This window comes from Centruroides vittatus, unplaced genomic scaffold (assembly GCF_030686945.1).
Source record: "Centruroides vittatus isolate TY-2023 unplaced genomic scaffold, ASM3068694v2 contig_980, whole genome shotgun sequence".
Classification (NCBI taxonomy): domain Eukaryota; kingdom Metazoa; phylum Arthropoda; class Arachnida; order Scorpiones; family Buthidae; genus Centruroides; species Centruroides vittatus.
In genome coordinates, this window is record NW_027122652.1 from 568,298 (window position 1) to 588,670 (window position 20,373).

General features: G+C 29.1%; 1 protein-coding gene across 3 annotated transcripts in view; it reads right to left on the reverse strand.

Annotated features, from left to right (window-relative positions):
• The window catches only part of LOC136985896 (3',5'-cyclic-AMP phosphodiesterase 4C-like), an 87,311-nt gene extending 70,542 nt beyond the window's left edge, over positions 1-16,769 (reverse strand). Inside the window, exon 1 of one of the 3 annotated variants that reach the window (XM_067283285.1) lies at positions 16,702-16,769. In XM_067283285.1, coding sequence (XP_067139386.1) covers positions 16,702-16,754 — 53 coding nt within the window. In that variant the 5' untranslated portion in view covers positions 16,755-16,769. Of the gene's footprint in view, positions 1-1,699; positions 2,086-16,701 lie in introns of those variants that run through there. The other 2 variants (XM_067283282.1, XM_067283286.1) reach the window with 2 other exon arrangements.
• Positions 16,770-20,373: the final 3,604 nt, after the last annotated feature.

Genomic DNA, 20,373 nt, shown 5'->3' on the forward strand with positions numbered 1-20,373 from the left:
ACACCAAAGTGTTAATTTTACTATATTTATTCAATGAATTATTTTAATGAATATAACTTAATTTAACAGTTGATTATTTAAAATAATATGTCGTCATTGAGGACTAATAGGCTATTTCTATTTTTATATTCAATTTTGCTTTTAAAATATAAAAAGCTATATTGTATTGTACATATGTTAAATTCAAAGAATGCATCGTTAGTGTATTTGTTTCCTGATGCCATTTGAACGGGACTCGATATATCCTGTCCCATTAACAGGAAATTTCACTAAATAGGAAAGTTTACACAGCATTTTAGTAGGAAAAAATGACTAAAATTCGAAAAATTTCCTGTATTAAATTCAATAAAAAAAATACTAATAATATATTTAATTTTCGTAATTTATTACTCTCTGCTTAATGTATTAAAATAGTCATTTAATTCATAAAGCAAGACTATTCCCTTGTGGAAAGTCTTGCTTTATGGATTGTTTTATAGGAAAATTTTTAGTTTTATGGAAAGGGTCACTTTGAACAAATCTCAACAAAACTTTAGACCTCTGGCGCAATGCGATATTCATTGTTTTGAAACTTTTGACCCCGATCTGTATATATTATCTAAGCTTCCGGATATCCGAACCCAATCGGTAATGTTAACACGTTAAACAAGCAAAAATATCTAATATACAGCACCACTAATATTTAGTAAAAAAAGTTCCTAAACTTTATAAATGTACAATACACTGTAAGATGATATATTGTTTCTTGAACTGCATTTTATTTAATAATGCAAAATGCGAATAAAATATGTAGAGAAAAGGATAATTGATTCTTTTATTTGTTTTCATTATAAGTTTAAATTGTATCATTTTCAGACGTTATTGATCAATTTTAGTCTGCTAAAGAATTCGATGAGATTAGAATGGTTCTATTAAGTTCACAGATAAGTGCAGTCGACACTCGAATTTTCGATAAGAAGGCTAAATTTTGCCCGAACAGTTGGCAGAACTGCAAAATCCAAAGAGTTTATGATTAAAACAACAAAGTTGCCTTTTTTCTGAAAAAGCTGGACGAGAGTTTGCCAGAAAAATCGCCCACGTGAAAATTCGGTTCTTCTTCTTTTTTTTTTTTTTTTTTTTTTAACTAAACGGAGAAGTAGTTGAGCGAAACAGATTAGGATTCGGCGAGATATACAGCAGGACATCCAAAATTGCAAGGCTTATTCGTTTGGCTTCCCTTGCGTCACTTTTGCTTTCATCACGCGTGAATGCGTGAAAGACAATAAAACGTTCACATGATTTTGGGAATTCGGTGAACTAATATTGAAAAAAAGGAGCAATTTTTCCATTTACTGCAGTTTACGACCATCGCGTTTATTACTCGAATAACGATTTTTGATTTCTTTACGAATCGATTAAAATTCGAACCTCGCCTTTTCTGACCTAGTCGCTTACTTACATCGTGTGTAATAATTTAATTAATGCCTATAGGCGTTGTGAAGCATATTTCTTGCTAGACTAGATTATTTTTTGTTTATTAATGCCAGTCGCAAACTTTCGGACAGAATTGAGGTTTACAGGTGGGAAGAAAACGGGATCTCCCGTCAGCAGGTGCGTTAGAAAATAACGTGTACCCGCCAGCTGCACTTATACAGTTTATACGTATTTTTAAAATATCGCGCATTACTTTTATTTAGAAAAATTTAATTTTAAAACTCACCCACATATCCACGAATGCCTCCTCCTGGGGCCCGCATTATTAGGTACGGCGAGCAGAAAAGATCCTTGAAGCGGAGGAGGTCCACTTTCGGGAAGCTGGAGCCTGATGGATGGCAGATTCAGAGTCATGTTGTAGACTGGATGTTACCGCGACCACATGGCGTTAGAGCGCTGTGCACACCCACACAAACACGTACACACTACAGCACATACGGCTGCACTAGTGTGCTCCTCGCCTGACTCACTCATCGATCGGAACTAGACACCGACTCCGGAGTGGCCAAGTGGCCTCATGACGTCACTGTCCCGTACTCTGGTTTCTGAATCTGAGTCAACCGGTTTAGGTGTAGTTTTGCTACTTTGCAGGCAAGGTGCGAGTTAAAATATTTAAGTTTGTTAAACATTTTCCTACTCCCATTCGTTAGAATTGCCGCAAATGACTAAGTTAAAAATTGCCACGCGTACACGACAGACGTCGCAAGCCGTTTCCTATTTAAAATTTAATAATTCACTATTGATGATAAAGATTTGTTTTGCCCCCGAGTGTTTCCTGTCAAGCTCGACTGCTCAGTATGGATTGTCACGAGGAATTTGTCAACATTTTATGTTGACAGATGTCACGGAGGCGTCCGCCCGTTTGATGACGGAGCACAAATGTTAAATACAGAGAAAATTTATAAAATTATCCAAGTCTGCGCCCTTGGAAATTTTTGTACAGGAAAGGGCCTTGGAGCGGATTAAGTCGAGGAAATGTTACTCTACCCGTAGGGAAGATTCCATTTATAGGCCATAGAGTTATATAGTTATTTAGAAAAGTTCATTTTTCTCATTTAAAATGAAGCAAAAGATCTCGCTGTTTTGCCAAAGAAGCTATCTCATAATATATATATATAAATATATATATATATATTTTTTTATTTCAGAATAATTGATTAGGAAAAAGAGGTAATCGTTTGATATTTGACAGGAAAAATTTTAAACAAAATTGAAGGCCGACAAATTTAAATGGAAATGATGGCCAACTAAACTCATTGGTCTATCATCTTTGATAAAACCAGGGGGAAAAACTCATTAAAGAGAGTAGAAAAGCAACAGATTGAATATATTTTAAAGCTGCTAATAAAAAGAAAAACTCTCTTCCGTATCACCAATGCGTAAAAGACGCAAACAATATTTATTCAGATGGGAGATTCATAGAACTGATTTTTATCTAAGCAAATTTCCCTCTGGAGATTATTGTAGGGAAATTTTAAACGAAATAAGCACAATATATATTTTTTAGATTTCTATTGATTTATTTTGAAGTAACAATTACGTGAGAAAGATGCTTTTTTTTTTCTTTTTTAAAAATTGAAAGTTTCCTTCTCATTATTTCCTGGTTATTGTACTGCTGACAGCTATTTTGTAATTTCCTTCATCTTCTATATATGAATGATAAGTTGCCATTTTATAAGATGAAAAGCATATCTTTAAGGTACAGATCTTGAACATTTTTCTGCTTACAGTACCGAATTTTGCTAATTATACTTGCAAACAAACGATGCACCCCCTCATTCGTTATATTTTATAATTATTTTAAATTCATTTTCAAATTTAGACTAATATTTATATCTATAAGTCATATATTTATTTATCGTGATTTCTGTTTAAGTTTGCATATTTTATCGCCACAAGGGCTTAGTGATGATGGGATTATCAAAATTTATCTTTTTGTTTAGCACGGGTCAGGATATGATCTAGATACAAGGAAGATTTTGGCATTTTAGGGTCATTTACAATTAGGTCAGGGGCAAATTTAGATAAAAATCCTTGCTACGTTTTTCTTAAGAAATAACATTTCTTCAACGATAAAAAGAAAGAGTTTTAAATCAATAAAACAGTTGTTAAATTTAACAATTACACGAGACTTGCCTTAATCTTTCTCTTAAATTGTACAATTAAGCATTTAAATGATGTTACGAAAAGCGTTTTTAATTACTTTTAGGGAAAAATTTACATAATTGTTGCTTTTAAATAATAAATAAAATCTCAATAAAAGAATCGAACATTACAAAAAGTTAGATTGATGTAGCCTATATAAGAAATATAACATGTTGAAGAAGCGGAAAAGTAGAATAAAATAACCGTTCATACAGAGAAGAAAAGAGAAGGAAGACTTTGTCAAAATAAGGAGAACAAGGAAAAGGATATTACAGTTAAAGGATGGGGAAATAGAAGCGATAAGGTAAGCTAGAAGAAAACGAAATAAAATATACCTAATTTTAATTATTCAAATTTTAATGGAAACTGCATTAGAATTTTTCATATTTCAGCGAATCAAATAATGCACAAAATAGCCTAAGGTCTTTAATAAAAAATAAAAAAAAACAGGAAAATATTCCATCCGCGAGCTTTCATAATTTTTAAAATTCAAATGATGATTAATATAATATGAAAATATTTAGAATTTTCTTTTTAGTTTTTAAAACAAAGAAATTCCATTTAAATAAGTAATAAAACACTTATCTTGAATAGTAAACTATGCAATAATTCCAAGAATTTCTGGATATAAATTAATAACAATGAACGAATAGACTAATGCAAAATTCTTCATTATTTAATTTTATCATCTGGTTTTTATAACATTTTTGACAAATAACACATTTGTTTCTTTTCTTTTTGTTTGTTTTTTTAAAGAAATAAAGAATGGCAGCGAAAATAAAAGAAAAAGTTTGAAAGTGAATTTTGCAAATGTTTCAAAATTTAATAATCTGATTTAAAGTCATTTAAATAAGTTAAAGATAGTTGAGACTAAATTTAAAATTAAGCAGATAATTGAAAAAATTATTATTATATAAATATAATAGAGCATTTTATTTTAACTGGTGAATCAGAAACAATGCCTGAGGCGAATAGAAACTCGAACCGGTTACTAATTTAACAAGAAAAAAAAATATTAAAAAAAAAAGAAGAAAGATTTTGCTTTTTCAATTTTTATTATTTTAAATTTAATTTATTGGTGGGAAAATTTCCATTAAATTCTCGCGCATTTCCATAATATTTTTACCTAAATCAGAAACCGTGCAGCTGGTCCAACAACCATACAAATTTTATTATTTAGAACGTTTTACCCGAGTTTTATTTTTTAATTTCCGAATTTAAAAGTTTAATTTTGATTATTTTAATTCATTTAAAACAAATTTCCACGAAAACATCAGTTTATTAGGAAAAATTTGTTAGAAAATTAAAAGTTAACAAGAATAATACAAATGTCAGCATAATTTAATTTGCTATTTTAAGCAAAGGAAATTTAAGAAATAAAAGTAGAGAGATAAAATGAAGTTTGTATTCCGCAGTGAGTTGTTACTTTTCACTTTTATTTCCCTAGTTTAAGCATCGGAAAAAAGAAATATGGCGGAGGAGAATGGAATTCCGATATGAGGAAAGACGAAACATGATACAAGAGACGGATAAATGAATAGAATATCAGAATTCAAAGAAATATAAAATGATAAAAGAAAATACGTAATACAAAAGAAATCTATACTTAGGATAAACAGAAAACAAGAGATAATAATACTTGTACATCGTTCTATTAGGAAACGATTAGGTTATATCGTCCAACTGGCTTTTCGTATGGATTTTCATACAGAACTTCGTTTAACATGAAAATCTTCTTAAAGTTTCGCTTAATAAGTATAATGCAAATGCTTTATACTTGTTAATTATACTACTATTAATTTAAATTAAATGAATACGTCGAAAATGAATCTGTATTTACAGATAACTCTAAAAATTTGACCAGTTACTTCTTTTTATTTCATCTCCTCCTCTCAATATCGATTCTTCAGCTTCTTTCAATACCTATGAGACAATTTATCTAGGGATTAGTTCTATTTAGATTTCACTTTGGTTATGTCTAGATTTTTTCCCTTTTAAACCCGATATTACATTTCAATCGTCTTATCTATATTGACTCTACTGTAATATTTTACAGCTTCAAATGAGAAAATTTAGTTCAGTTCTTTCTAAATTAAATATATGATCTATATAGAACTAATCAGAAGTTAGTTGATTGATAAATGAAGAGTCTCGGGTCACCATAAGTAATATGCCAGTCTTTAATTAAATTTCGTGAGAAAATCAATATGTAATAATATTTGTATTGGTTTATAAACATAATTTATGTGTCGTATTTATTAACGTAAGAGCAAGGAAAGGATTCAGTTGTCAGTCTATTAATTAGTGTCACCTATTAATTCATACTAGTAAAATGATCCGGTAAGTCCCGTTATTGATCGAAGCTGCTTATCGCCATAAAGAACAAAAGATATAACAGCAGCGAATTGATAAAGAAGGAGAAAAAATAAATAAATTCTGTTAATATAAATTTCCCACAGGAGATCAAGTTTTGAAAATTTCTTTCAAGTAATCAATAATTATTAAATTATTCATGAATCAATTTAATTTTATGAAGAAAGAAGTACAAAGCTCAAAAATTAATTGAACCAGTTGAAAGGCTAGAGAATGCAATTAATGATTGTAGATTGTATAAGACTATATAATTTATTTATATAATCAATAACTATTAATGTATTTTAATGACTGTTTATTACACAGGTAATGGTTTATTATCATTTAAAATAATGACTTTATAACATATATAACGAATTCTAGGCTTACGTTTACACAATAATTAATTTTATTTCCAATGCCAATCTGATTGACAGGGTGAGAGCCAGAGGGGGAATTGCACTTCCAACAAGCTAAATTTAATTAGAATATTCGAATTATAATTATTTGATATATTCTGCACGAAATGATCCGTTTTCAATTCTCTAAACGAATTTATTTCTCTTAGAAAAAACTGTATGCAGTAATAAAAAATTATTCGGTGGAGCAGAATTCTGTACAAGATATTTTTGCAAATGCCAACGATAGTTCCAATCGAACATAATACGTTCGATTTAAACACATAACTTTCTAATGTATTATACACTAGAGTTTTGATAATCTGACCATTCCTCGAACAGAGTGGTGCCGTTTTAGTGAGAGTATATAAACCTAAAGCTTGCCTAAAGATAATGAATGACGCGACCTATCGGTCTTCTCTACTGATTCTTTTTGAAGCTATACTGTTTTTGTTATTGTGAAATTACAGTATACGAAACTTTATATCTTGGTAGGGTAATGCGCGGTATTCTGTTGGGATTTTGAAAGTTTTAAAAAGATCAAGAGCCGCTTTTTGGTAACGCACAGTGACTTTATCAAAGTTTCGTCAACAATCAGTTCCTTTCACAAATTTGTAAGCGAAACAGACCAATCCTCTATTCATCTACCTAACATTCTTATGGCCAGGCCAATATTTGTAAAACGAGTTCCACAGTAATACAATACTGTAATTATAAGTTTTAATCTTTTATTAAATTCAATGTTACAGTTTTACTGCATGCATTTGAAAAACATAGGAATAAGAGGCAAACATATTGTAATGGAGATGATGACAGATAATTGAGAAGCCAGATTAACAAGAGCGCTGTATTAGAAAATTTATGTTTAAACTGTTGTAATCCGTTTAAAATTTCCGAGATATTTGCAAGAAATTTGAGATTATTAAAAACAAAAAACGTTACACGACGTCATATGATGCGAAGTTTGAATTTTACAAGTTTTTATTCTGTTCTTAGTTGCAGCGGCGGAGTGATATACAAGCAAGATCCAGCACACGGGCTCCATTATTTTTCAAGAAAATACTATAGAATACAATTTTGTATTTAAAGATATCAAACACATATTGAGTGTTCTTTACAAACATACCTTAAATCGAAATTTTTCGAATGAATGATGATTTGTTTCACCTTCCCGAGGTGATGCGGATTTTAAGATTAGGCTACATACAAAATTAATGGAGTGTCTATTAGATTCCATTAATTTTCCATTGAAGTCTATTAAAGAAGAGTAAAATGAACATTTAATCTTCAAAATAAACAACGGGGAGTAAATACAAATATAATTTTCAGCATTATAGAATCATATACAATTTGTCTTCTATACAATTTTTTAAATGCACTTCACACAAAATCCTATTTTCGTGAAAAATTGATACATTATTTGTTTGAAAGTTCTAAATAAGACCTATAATTTTTGTGATATAATATTAGAAACCTAAGTTAATTATTTTATTTTTTGTTCTAAACAAACTCTGAGGATGTGGGTTCGAATGTGAACCATATTTTCATAATTTATCACCAATATTACAGTAAAAACGTTATTCTCCTTTTCTTAACTACGCTTGCCAATTTCACTGCAGGCTCGGCCCGCCAATAATAGCTACAATAAACTGAAAAAAAGGGTTTAGATTAAAGACCTGTTTCTATTGCAGTTGTTCTACTGATTTTGATATGAATAACAATACTTAACAAAAGCAAACTATGGTTCTTTCCCAAAGAGTAGATGAAACAGAGGGTGGTCCAAGCCATGGTTTAGACTAAACCTAGTTTCTTTAATTCGTGCATTGCGTGAATTAGTCAATAATCAATCATTGTAATTAATAATAATTTTTATAATAAGCATAAAATGACATGCTTATTAGATATATACAAAGGTTTTAAAATTTTTTAATATTATAATGTAGTTAGTTTGTACAGAAAAATATAATCTACCCAAATAATTTATCAAATATTAAAATTTATTTCATTTATAATAAAAAAGAGCAAAACAGCATAATTAATATAATTCGCAAAATTATTAACAAGAATTAATATGGATTTCAGTTTAAAAAAAGCTAAAGTTTTTATTATAATTGCATGAATTTTTACCGTTACGAAATAGAAGACAAGTAATATTTATTCCGTTTGACTTGAAATGAATTTTCTTTCTTAATTAATTAAATTTAGACATAAAAATAATTTATTGGTATGTTAAACAGGCGACATCTCGCAATATCTTTTTTTTTTTTTTTTTCGGTCAGAAATTAATAAATGAAATATGATTTCAGTTTGCGAGGAAACTTTTTAAAATATAATTTGACATTGTGAAAAATTGAATGCTTGGTTCTAAAAATATAAACTTTCATCTTCCATGTAATCTACTTGACACACTATTATGGTCATTGTATTGAGTTTAAATCAACTTTGTCAATATTTGCCATGGAATTTAATAGGACTTTAACAAAATAAATCATCTTGCAATTCACTTTCTCTTTGTTCTGTTATTAAATCTATTCTGTTCGTTTCTCTTATCGCAAGAGAGTTCTCTTTGTATACCAAGTATGAATTCATTTGTGATAAAATGGTAAAAAATCCTTCTTGGTTCATGTGTATTTTCTGAAAGAAATATTAATCCTTAAAGATCGTGTGCACCTCTGAAGACCCAGTGAATAGACGTTAATCCGGTCTGTTTGACTTTATGAGATATCAATTTCTGAGTTGACTATAGATTTATAAAACGACAGAAAATTGTCTATCTTGCTTTTGTCCGATTAGAAAAAATTTCGATATCCTTTTGTAGGAAATAAAATAAATAGAAATAATAAGTCGGATTTAACAAACGTTTATTCTTTAATTTAAGAGTGTAGCCATTACCCTTACTCTCGAACTGGCTAATTTTTAATGTATTGAAAATCATTTTGAAAACGATGTAGACTTATTATTATAGATAAGAATTCTCTCGAATAAATTTTAAAACAAGAGAAAATGTATTTCAAAAATTTCATCGAAAATGAAAGGTTTAAAATCTGTGATGTAGACTAGCAATTTTATGTTTTATTAAAGAGATTCTCTTTATCTTTGATAGAAATCTATTGATTTGCTTAGAGCTATTATGATATACAGATAAATATATACAATTAAACAGAGTAAAAACAAAATTAAGTTAATTATCAGTGCTGTGAATAGGATTTTACAGCACTGATAATTTTAGGGATATATAAATTGTAGTAGATTTCCCTCGCTCTTGGCAACCTACTACAATTTATACATCCCTAAAATTAACGGCACTGTAAGATTAAGTTAATTATAATTCCTAGTAAGCACTACTTATTTTAATTATCTTCTAAAATATTAAAATTATTTTTTCTGCTTTTATGTCATAAAATTTATAAAACACTTTTTGCGTTACATCCTTAACATCACTGCATCATTTGTCTCATCCTGGTTAATAAGCTATTACTCATAGATTCATATTCTAAATATAAGTAATGGTATCATTTTTATATACTATTATACAATAATCAAAATATAGTTTTTCTTACGTCTATTGTATGTACAATTATTTATAGAACAAAGTAGATCTGGTTAAACTTTTAAAATTTTATATCAATTATAGTAAATTTTTTTGATTATCGACTAAACATGTAAATTAATCAGCGTATTCATAAATTTGTCATGACTTAATTAATAGCGGCACAAAATACAACTGAACACTGACGTCATCAATTTATAATTTATAATTTTTTATTTTTTTTTATACAACTACTCAAACAAATCGTGTATTGAACGAACCGGATTATTATTTATTAATCATTAAAATATACTCATTAGTCATGTAGTAAATTCATGGTTTTTTTCATGTACATGAATTTCATAAGAATCAATTAAGAAAAATTAATCTGTTATGAGAAGACATCACTTGTACGGCTACGTAACATAATAATTATTTTAATACGTACCAAAATACATCAAATTAATTTTTATTTCTAATGAATTTGTAATAATAAAATAAAATATCAAATAATTTAATCCATCCAGTCCTCACTGTTTTCCTCACTATTAGGATTAAAAACTAAAAATAAATTAAAATGGTTTGCATGTACTGTATAATTACAACACAATAAAAATTTATCAAATAATATTTTCTCTATACAAAAATAAATCGATTTTATCAAAAATACAACAAAATGACTAAGAAATATATTATTTATTAGAAATTATATTATGAGATTAAAATGCTTCTTATCTACTTATGCAAACTGCATTCTCTTCATATTTAACATCATTATGTTCATATGATTAATTGAGGTTGATATCGTCTCGCTAATGATTAACGTAACTTCAATAATAAATAAGAGAATGATTAAATGTTATTCTATAATTTTGGTACAATTTTTATTACCTCTTGTATTAAATTAATCTTTCGATATTGTATTCAAGTCCAGTGACGTAGCTAATGAGGAAGTAAGGGACTGCTCCCCTCGAGAACATTTTTGAAAAGTGGCTCCTTTTGAGCACTCTTTAAACTGTAATTCACTTATGCGATAAAACTTTATTAAATATTTTATTGTTTTTTTTTATCGCATGGCCTTGGAAGAACTTTCTAAAGTCATTACTTTATTTGACCAACCTCCCGGTGTTCTCAACTGTCTGCTCAATCTTTTATAATGGGTTGGTGGCCGTTGGCTTTCATTTTACGTTTAAAATTAAAATAATTAAATAACAAAAGTGCTTTTATAATGTTTCGAGATCCACGATCTTATTGTAAAAGTTTTTAAATTGTGTTTTGAGTTCAAACACAAAATATAAATGTATAATGTGTTTAAAAGTGTATGGTAACTATGCAGTCGCTCTCCCTAACTTTAGAACCTGGCTATGTCGATGTTCAAATCTGTGAGGCAATTCGAGTACGTGAATTTATTTTTTCAAAATTAGATTTTGTATGCGTTAGTGTGAGTGGATGCAGGAGTCGTTAAATGGAAGAACAAATAATAATAATTCTAAACAAGTAACACAAATGACACGAAATGTGATATATTACTTTACGCAATTACAGTTTTGAATAGGTTGTTTACAGTAATCCGTAGCTTAGAAAACGTGATTCGAATAAACTCATAGGTAGGTTTATTTTTTAAGATGCGACTGGAATGTGGGTTTATTCGAGCCTGCGGAGTAATTTAAAACCTGTGTGTCTAATCGAGTGCATACGGTACTCGCAGTTTTCATCAGTTTAATATGTCAATAAATACAAGTAATAATTATAAATAAATTTTATTCTTTATAATATAAACAAAATTCATTATGAAATTTATGTAATTTCTGCACATTACATAAAAGCAAAATAACAGAAAAAATTATTTAACTAAGTATATTGTATTGTTAGAATTTTTAACAATTCATTTAATTATTTAATTTTCAAATTAATATATATTAAATAAATATATATATACAAGGCGCAATATAACAATATAATCCTGAATTATGTCAACCGGATGGCCGTTTAGTAAATAATTCTACTACCGGGGTGAGAATCCGGTCAACAGCTATTGATGCGTCACTTGCAACTTCCTCAATATTCTTCTTTGTTGTTTGTTGTTTTACGCATAATGGATTCGAATTCAATTCGAATTCTTATAATTTTTATGAGAAATTTTCCATACACGTTTTCACCTCTAACGGCCCGACTTAAATCTGCCTGTAGTGGATAATATTGAGGATATCCAAGTATCCTATTACACATATCGAGAGAAAAATTCTCGCCCGAGTGTTTATCACAAGAAATGAAATCAAGCATATTGTATTTTAACAAAAGAAAAGAAGTATTATACGAGGAACATATCGTACTTGTCATAATAATATAACATACAAGTATTTTTCCACTTCAAAAATCTAGAATATAAAAGATTGTAATAATATCATATACTGAGTTATATTATAGAATCTGCATATTACAATATACTATATTTTGTCAGAAGTAACGATTTAAAACAAAAATAAAAACATTGTAAAACCAGTAACACTATTCCTTCTAATAAATTTTAACTTTAACTTATATTTCGAGCATCGATTTTAGAATTTCATTTTAAAATGCCTTAAAACACGTACTGTACGATTCTTCAATATTATAGAGCACAATTAGCAGGGGGAGGTCAAACGCAGCATCTAGGATCCTGAAAATTCTTAGTATTATCATTATCAGACAATAGAGATGATTATAAGAGTCAGGTTTGTTTTGTAGAATAGTTCAAGTGTTTTCTGTATCAAATCAAATTCGCGCATCTCATGCATTCAGAAGATGTAATCAAAACTTTTAATAACTCTCACAGCGCTTAAATTTGGACATAAATTAAAACAACATTTGCATATTTTTAAGTAAATCAGGCATTTCACGTAATTATATATATTTTATCGTACCGTTTTGTAAGAATCTTCATATATACATGAATTAAATTAATTAAAATGTATAATTTCGTTATTGTAATTTAGATTACTCCAAGACTGATAAGCGAGAGTGTGTATTAAACAGAATGTAAACAACATTAAATTGGTTTAGAATTAATAATTTTAAAAAATATTTTAAAAGAATTAAAAGAATTAACTATTTTACTAGAGGATTTACATATTTCTACGAGAATGTTACTCGTGTGTATGTGCCAAGTGTATGAGGACCTCTACGCTCTACAATTCTCCCATACTTTTTCTATTCCAAACACTATTCGTATGTGTTTTATAATCTGAAATTTATTTTTCAATGTTTCATTACAAAAGCTGTTTAATATTACCACCAATTTTCTCAAAGTAATTCTTTACTTTTTGCTGGAAATTCCCAAGAGCAGCAAACAGAACACGTAGAGTGTTTTTGCAAGTGTTATTAATTCCGTGTTTCGTGTCTTGTGCTGTTGTTAGTCGCTCGCAAAACACTTTGATATAACTAAAAAAAAAAAAAAAAAAAAAAAGAATTGAATAGTGTTAAGTGAGAAAATCTGTGGTCACGATAAAGGATCTTTTCGACCATCCAGAAATTTGAAAGATTCGGTTAAGGTGAATTCCGACATTGGGAAAGAAATGCAATGGTGCACCATCACGTTGACACCATATATTTTAACATTCAAGTTGGCATTTTATAGCAACAATGATAATTTATTTTTCGAGAACTCCTGATATGTATCATCAAAGAGCTTTAAAACAAGTACGAACTTACGAGTTGTCTATACAATAACAAACGTTAACACCGTTCCGCCAGCGCTGTGTGTTAATCGGGTGACCTGTATTCACAATTGCGACGATTTACAGTTGCATTGCACGAAACGTTGCTTCGTTGGTAAAAAGCATAAAGTACTTTCGAAGAAATTGGGTTATGCAATTGTTTGTTGTAGTGTCCACTGACAAAACGCAACCATACTGCGACTATCTTGTCCAGACAAACACGATGTGTTATGGATGATGTAATGAGTTGATCTCCAAATTTCAAGTGACGTTCTATTTATCGACGTAATTTTTGGTTCATTATATATCATTGCCAAACCGTCATTACACAAGTATTATTCATTACATATCTTATCATTACAGTGCATACTCGATACAGTAATCCCTATCGAGTTATTCGTTCCAGTCGAACAATTGACGAAATGCTTCGATGTTTTCCGAGTAGAGAATAAATTCCCCGAGTAGAAGCTGCCCTTATGTAATTATGTTCTCATTCTCCAAGTACTAATAGAATATCAACAACTTCGTTTGCAGAATAATCAGGGATTGCAGCAGCATGAAATAACACGAAGATCAATAATTATTAATGAGGCAATTCAAACTAAGAAATAAAGAGATCAAAAGAAAAGCAGTTAAGTTTTTTCGTTTTAGCGCTTTAAATTTTGCGTCAGGAGGAAGAAAACAACGAGCTGTTTTGTAAATGTAATCGAAGAAATCGGTAATAATTATTTAAAAAAAAAAAAAAAAATGAAACCATAAATTCAATTGTGAAACCTTCATTACGTACTACAATTTAGGCATAAGTATTAACAAATCTGGCGGTACATTGCCACTAAAACGGCGTAAAAACTATCAAAATAGCGTAATTTTTATATACTTTAATTTTGGTAGACTAAAAATATGGATTTCCATTAAAAAAAATCTATATTTTCCACTACATCTCCGAAAATTTAACCAGAGAAATGTGTCTATATTATAATCAAGGTTACACAGACGTAACCTTGACCGTAACCTAGCCACATTTCTCCTTCCGGTCCCTAATTTTGTTTAGTTTTCCAATATTTGACTGCTGCATTTAATTAAAACGAGACCGCCTGTATACGAACTTCGATTTTTCGATTTTGGTGTGAGATTCCAGCAAACATTCGCAAATAATAAACACGTCTAAAACACATTAGGATTCATTAAAAACAAATAAAGGACGAAAAATAAAATCCGATTTTAAAGCTACGAATATTCGGATTAGGTTCGAATTCACATCTTTCACGGAGAAGGAAACGATAAAATTTATTCGAAAGTTTATAATAATAGTCTAAGTATGAAATATTTCCTGTTAAATATATAAATTCGGACCTGTTTGAAAAATTACAAAGAATTTCCGTGAATAGTATAAGAACTGCGCGCATTCATTTTAAACTTTTTCTGTGTAGTTTCGGCGATAATAATAAATTGTTAACATAAATTTGAAATTTAAATAAAAATTTTCCAACGATTCATTTCCACAATAAAAAGTTTCGAAGAAAACTTCAAATTGAAATAACTTTTTCAAAATATAAATCTGAAATTTTTTGAATGCTACAGAAAGTGGGTCACATCATCGCTTTCCTCCAAAATTCCATTGAAAGTTTTCGAAATATTTTAGTTTCTGCGGATAATGTACACAAAAACACGAAATAATTTAACTAGTTACCCCGGTGACTGATCTCGAAATGAAGATTGTGTCAAAGTTGTAAAACGAGAAGTTAAGATTCGAAGCTTAAAGAAAATAAGGTTAAACAGAAAAATTTCATTATTTTCCCTTTCTCTTAGGAGGAAAAAATCAACATAATTAAATTCTCCGTGAGCAGAATCAATATCTATTTTCCAAAGATTTAAGATGGTAACGGAAATTTAAATCGCCACATTGACGGAAAGTGAGAGAGGGAAAAAGTAAGAAAATTTGAAAGTAAAATTATTTTAGTCAATAATATACGTCACACATTCGATTTCTGAAGGGAAAAGAATATCGATGTAGAATAAGAAGTCATTTTACAAATAAAATTTCTTTAATCTCTTATTGAAAATTTGCCGAATTGAAGAAACTCTGCCGACGACTTTAATGGAATATATTTTCAATTTATGAAAATTCATAACTTAAAAACCTTTCAAAAACACGAATGTTATTTATATTTTAATGAAATTTACAAGGTAGGTTCTGACAATTTTTTTTTTGTTCTTATTTTTTTGATAAAAGAATCGATAAAATCAATCATATAATGGTTGTTCTGTAGAATCAATATTTGTTCCAACAAGTGTGCTTGCAAAAACTCTACCTTATCAAGAAGGTGCCAGTTGATTCGTCTTTCCCACGATTGGAACTGGCATGTTTCCGTGCAATTTTTGTAAAGCTTCCTCAACCCAACCACGGTTTTTTCTCCCCCGTTTACTTTTCAGAAGCATATTTTACAGAAAAACTTATTCTAACCTCCTACACAACTATAAAATACGTAACTGGATTTAAATTTAAATAATATAACTTTATATTTAATTGAAAAGATCAAAGAGATTTGTTTAATATGTGTAATCTCTCGAGAGAATTTGATTATGCGCTTAATATCTACTGACACTTCTATAAAATTTACAATATAACTCAACAGAAAACCTATTTATACTCGGGTCAAGGTTTATATTTTATTGAGAAATAAATATATCCAGAAAAAAGAAGAATGATCAAAGATTCCACTACAGAAAAAAGAATGCCAGTTGATCAACGTGTCTGAACTCTTGAAACAAAGATAAGATAAGAGTATTTAAGAGATAAATGAGCGGAATGGAAGAAATAAATTCTTATCGTTCAATCATTCTTTGTGTTTAAACAATATTTTGAAAATATATAACGGTTTATATTCGAAAAATAATTATTTCATCGTTTCCAAAATGAAAGTTTTCGAGTAAAATTACATTTAAAAGTAACACTTCGCTCCATTAAATATTGAAATTTTATAAATATCGCTATCCTGTCTTTACATTATCTGCAATTGATTCGCCTACCTTTTTTATTCCTTTAATTTTTTATGTTGCTTGAATATATTTTCCAATAAGAATCAAGTTGTTTACTATATAAGCCTACCTGAGAATGTTGGCCAACGTATGACGACGATCGAACATTAACCGTCGATACATTTTGATCACTCTACATTTTAATGCTAGCTAAAGTAAACGACGATTGCAGATACTATAATACAAATAAAATTCTTGATAAGCCTTATCGTATTACCTGTAAACTTCTAGGATTCATATTTAAGTTAAACAAATCACAGATTATTTAGTTATCTGCACTAGAAACAATGGTCATGGCCATTCAGATCCTGTATGGGGCCTGGGGATAGAGCGGTTCGTTTTTTCCATTTCTTTTTCTAATAAATAAAATACGTGGAAGGTTTCTTAATTAATAAAAAATCAGTCTTAAAGACTATATTTTCTATTAGTCAAAATAACATTAATTTTATAGGAGTAGGAATCACTCTGCCGGGAAAAATCCCAGCTTTCTCCTGTTATTTACAAATTTTAGATGAATATTCTTCACCTGTTACTATAACCTACACATTAGGAATTATTTTAGTTATTGTCTAAGAAGAATATAATTTTTTTAAAAATAAAACAATAGCGAGGTTAAGGCCGAAGTTTTAAACGCGAAAACCTGTACGTCAGTAGTTCGGCGTCGCTTTCTTGTAGCCTAGAAGTTTTAAACGCGAAAACGTGTACGTCGGCGCCGAACTTCCGACGTACACGTTTTCGCGTTTAAAACTTCGGCCTCAACCTCGCTATTAGGATTAATAGTAAATTTTGACATGCGTTCATAAAAAAAGACTATCCGTTCGTAATTTACTTGGTAGAGAAGACGACGAGGATGATAAATGTATTCTAAGAAGAAGTGTCAAGTAGCGTCATTTCCAGTTGGAAACCGATTGCAGAAGACGGATGAAGGAGATCAGAAATGCATCTGAACAGATGAAATATGTTTGAATGTAAAATACAAGAGATGAAGGACTTACTCTTAAAATCTCAAAAAGATGAGATTTTAGATAAAGTAGTTCGAGTTATGAATCACATTTCAGCGTGTCTGACATTCTTTATTGCGGAATAAATGAATTATTTGGTCAATGTCTAGTACAGTACATATTAAGTTTCCTGAAAATTCAACATACATCGCGCTATTATATTTAATTTTCAGTTCAGAAAAAATTTAAACTTGAAAATAAAGGCATTAAAGTACGTAAAACTTTAAGCAGATAATTCAACAAAGTATATGAACATTTTAAAAATACAATCAAACCTTTAAACAACGGCCACTGACGGATACGTAAAAAATGGCCGTTGTTTAAAGATGGTCGTCAACGAAGGTTCGACTGTATTATATTTAATGCAAATATATAATTTATATATTTGTTAATGAATTAATCACAAAATATTTTTAATGTTTATTTTTTTTACGAAGGAAGATGTTACACAGTTAGAGGTTTCTCAGGGTGTATATAAAAATGTACAGTACAGTACAGTGAGTTATAGTTTATACTACGCGTAGATTATATATGCGAATTTTTTGTTAATGAAGGAACACATGTACATATTCATGCACAAAACACTTGCATGTGTAATTTTCATACAGCATAAAATTTAAGTAACGCGATATATACAACGTTTATAACTTCAACACAGCTTAATGTAAATACATCAAAACCTTTCTATAATAGAAACTTGAGGGACTTAAAATGATTCGTTATAGAAAGATGTCCGTCTAAGAGAGGTTTTGTAAAAATTATCTATAAATGTAGCTTTCAATAGTTTTATTTCTGTGTTTCTAACATGTAAAAAATAATAAGTTAGTATAACAGGAAACATTACAATAAATGACGAATTAGCATAAGAGAGTGAGTATTATTTTTTAAAACTTTGTTTAAGGTATGTTCGTTTGGCTTTTACAATAGACCGTAGCAATCCACTTTTCACTGTGCATAATTAAATCATGTGCTAGCTTTGTACCGTCTGCGTCTTATCTATTGATGTAAAACTGCTCGAATTTGTTTACGTAATCCAGCGCCTGTCTGTCTACTCTATTGTTGTCTCTGTAGCAGGTGTCATTTCGGTTGTAAAATCATCGCTTTCATATTTATTTTCCCTGTTTTTAACTTTAGAAAGTGACTGAAGGATTGTTTTTCTATCTTGTGGATCGGTATCTATTACTGATTATCTATTTAAGAAAATAAAAAAAGAAAGAAAGAAGGTATAAAAGGCTCATTGAAAAACATTGTTTCTGCTAATTATGCTTCCAATGAACTGATTTGAACAGAGATACCAAGCCAATTGCTACAATGGCAAGTTAGCCAACAGAAATTTTATTGCCATAATAAAATTGTGCAGGTAAATCGATTTTAAGAACTCAACAGGGAATAGGGTATTGAGTTTTTGGAATCGATTTGATCGTATCCGCAGAAACTCTAAACAAGGAAATGGACTAGATGAGAATCTACTGTCTCCGTTAAGAGAGGTTCGAAACGTCAACCGTAACGTGTAATGTCGGTGTTCGCTTAAAAAAAGCAACTGCAATAAAGTTACACACTTTTTTTATATCCAACCACGAAAACTGCCCGTTTGGAGGAGTGTCCGCTTTAGAGAGGTTCCGTTATATGTATTATTTTATGAATTAGTTCTTCGATTTTTATTAATTTCAACAAATTATTTCAAAAGTTTGGCATTTCATATTGCTAATATGTCTACTTATTAATATTTAATAAATATATATTTTTATTTTTGTTGTGGTTGTTTTAATAATTATTAATGTAATCGTTATTCAATTTTTTAACGCTCGAAAGCTTGCAATCAATATGTATAATGCACAAACAGTTTCATTAATAAAATCAAATGAAATAATTTAATAATGCAACTCAATTTAATTAAAATAATCACAATACAATCGAATATATTAATCATTATCTTAAATTCTTAATTTTAAAAGACGTGTGTTCGCGATATAATAGAGTAACGAAGTGTCATTTAAATAACAGATTGAATGAATTTTCATAATTTTAAATTTTAAAATGTTATTTTAGAAGCAGAATTTCGGACAACATGCATTTATTAGCGTTAAGAAACTCGAGAAAAATAAATAATTCATTCACTTTAGAAGATATCTACTTGTTGATTAGGTTTTTCTTTTAAAAAAAAGATTATTTTAAATGAAGTTCTAGAGTCATTCTAACATTATCAAGATTACAGAATTATTTTTATCGATTTAAATGTAGGAAACTAGAAAATTCAATGCACGTTCTTACCTTTTTTAAGTTTTTAAAATGTATAAAAATCTAATAAATAAAAAATTTAATGCATATTATATTAAATACAAACCTATTTAATACTTAAAAATGTATCAGATGTTAAATTTTTAATTATTTTTATTCTATTTTTAGATATTCAAAAATAAAAATTATTTTTGTTATTTTTTTATTTTTTTATTTTTCATATTTAAGAAAGGAAAAATAAGTTTATTTTACGTCGTTGAAATAATTAACGATAAGAATTTGGATCGAACCATTACAAAATCGATTTTGGCGAATATCCATTTAAATTAAAAATCGATTTTGACCTAAAAACTGGAAGCGAAATTAAAACAAATCGGAAATATTAAAAGAGCTTCCGTTCGATACAAAACAAAAAAAGCGAAACTCGTTTCCAAAGAAAATAAACCGTACAATAAACTCGAGTGCCAATATCAACTTAAATAAATCATCAAATAATGTGGTTT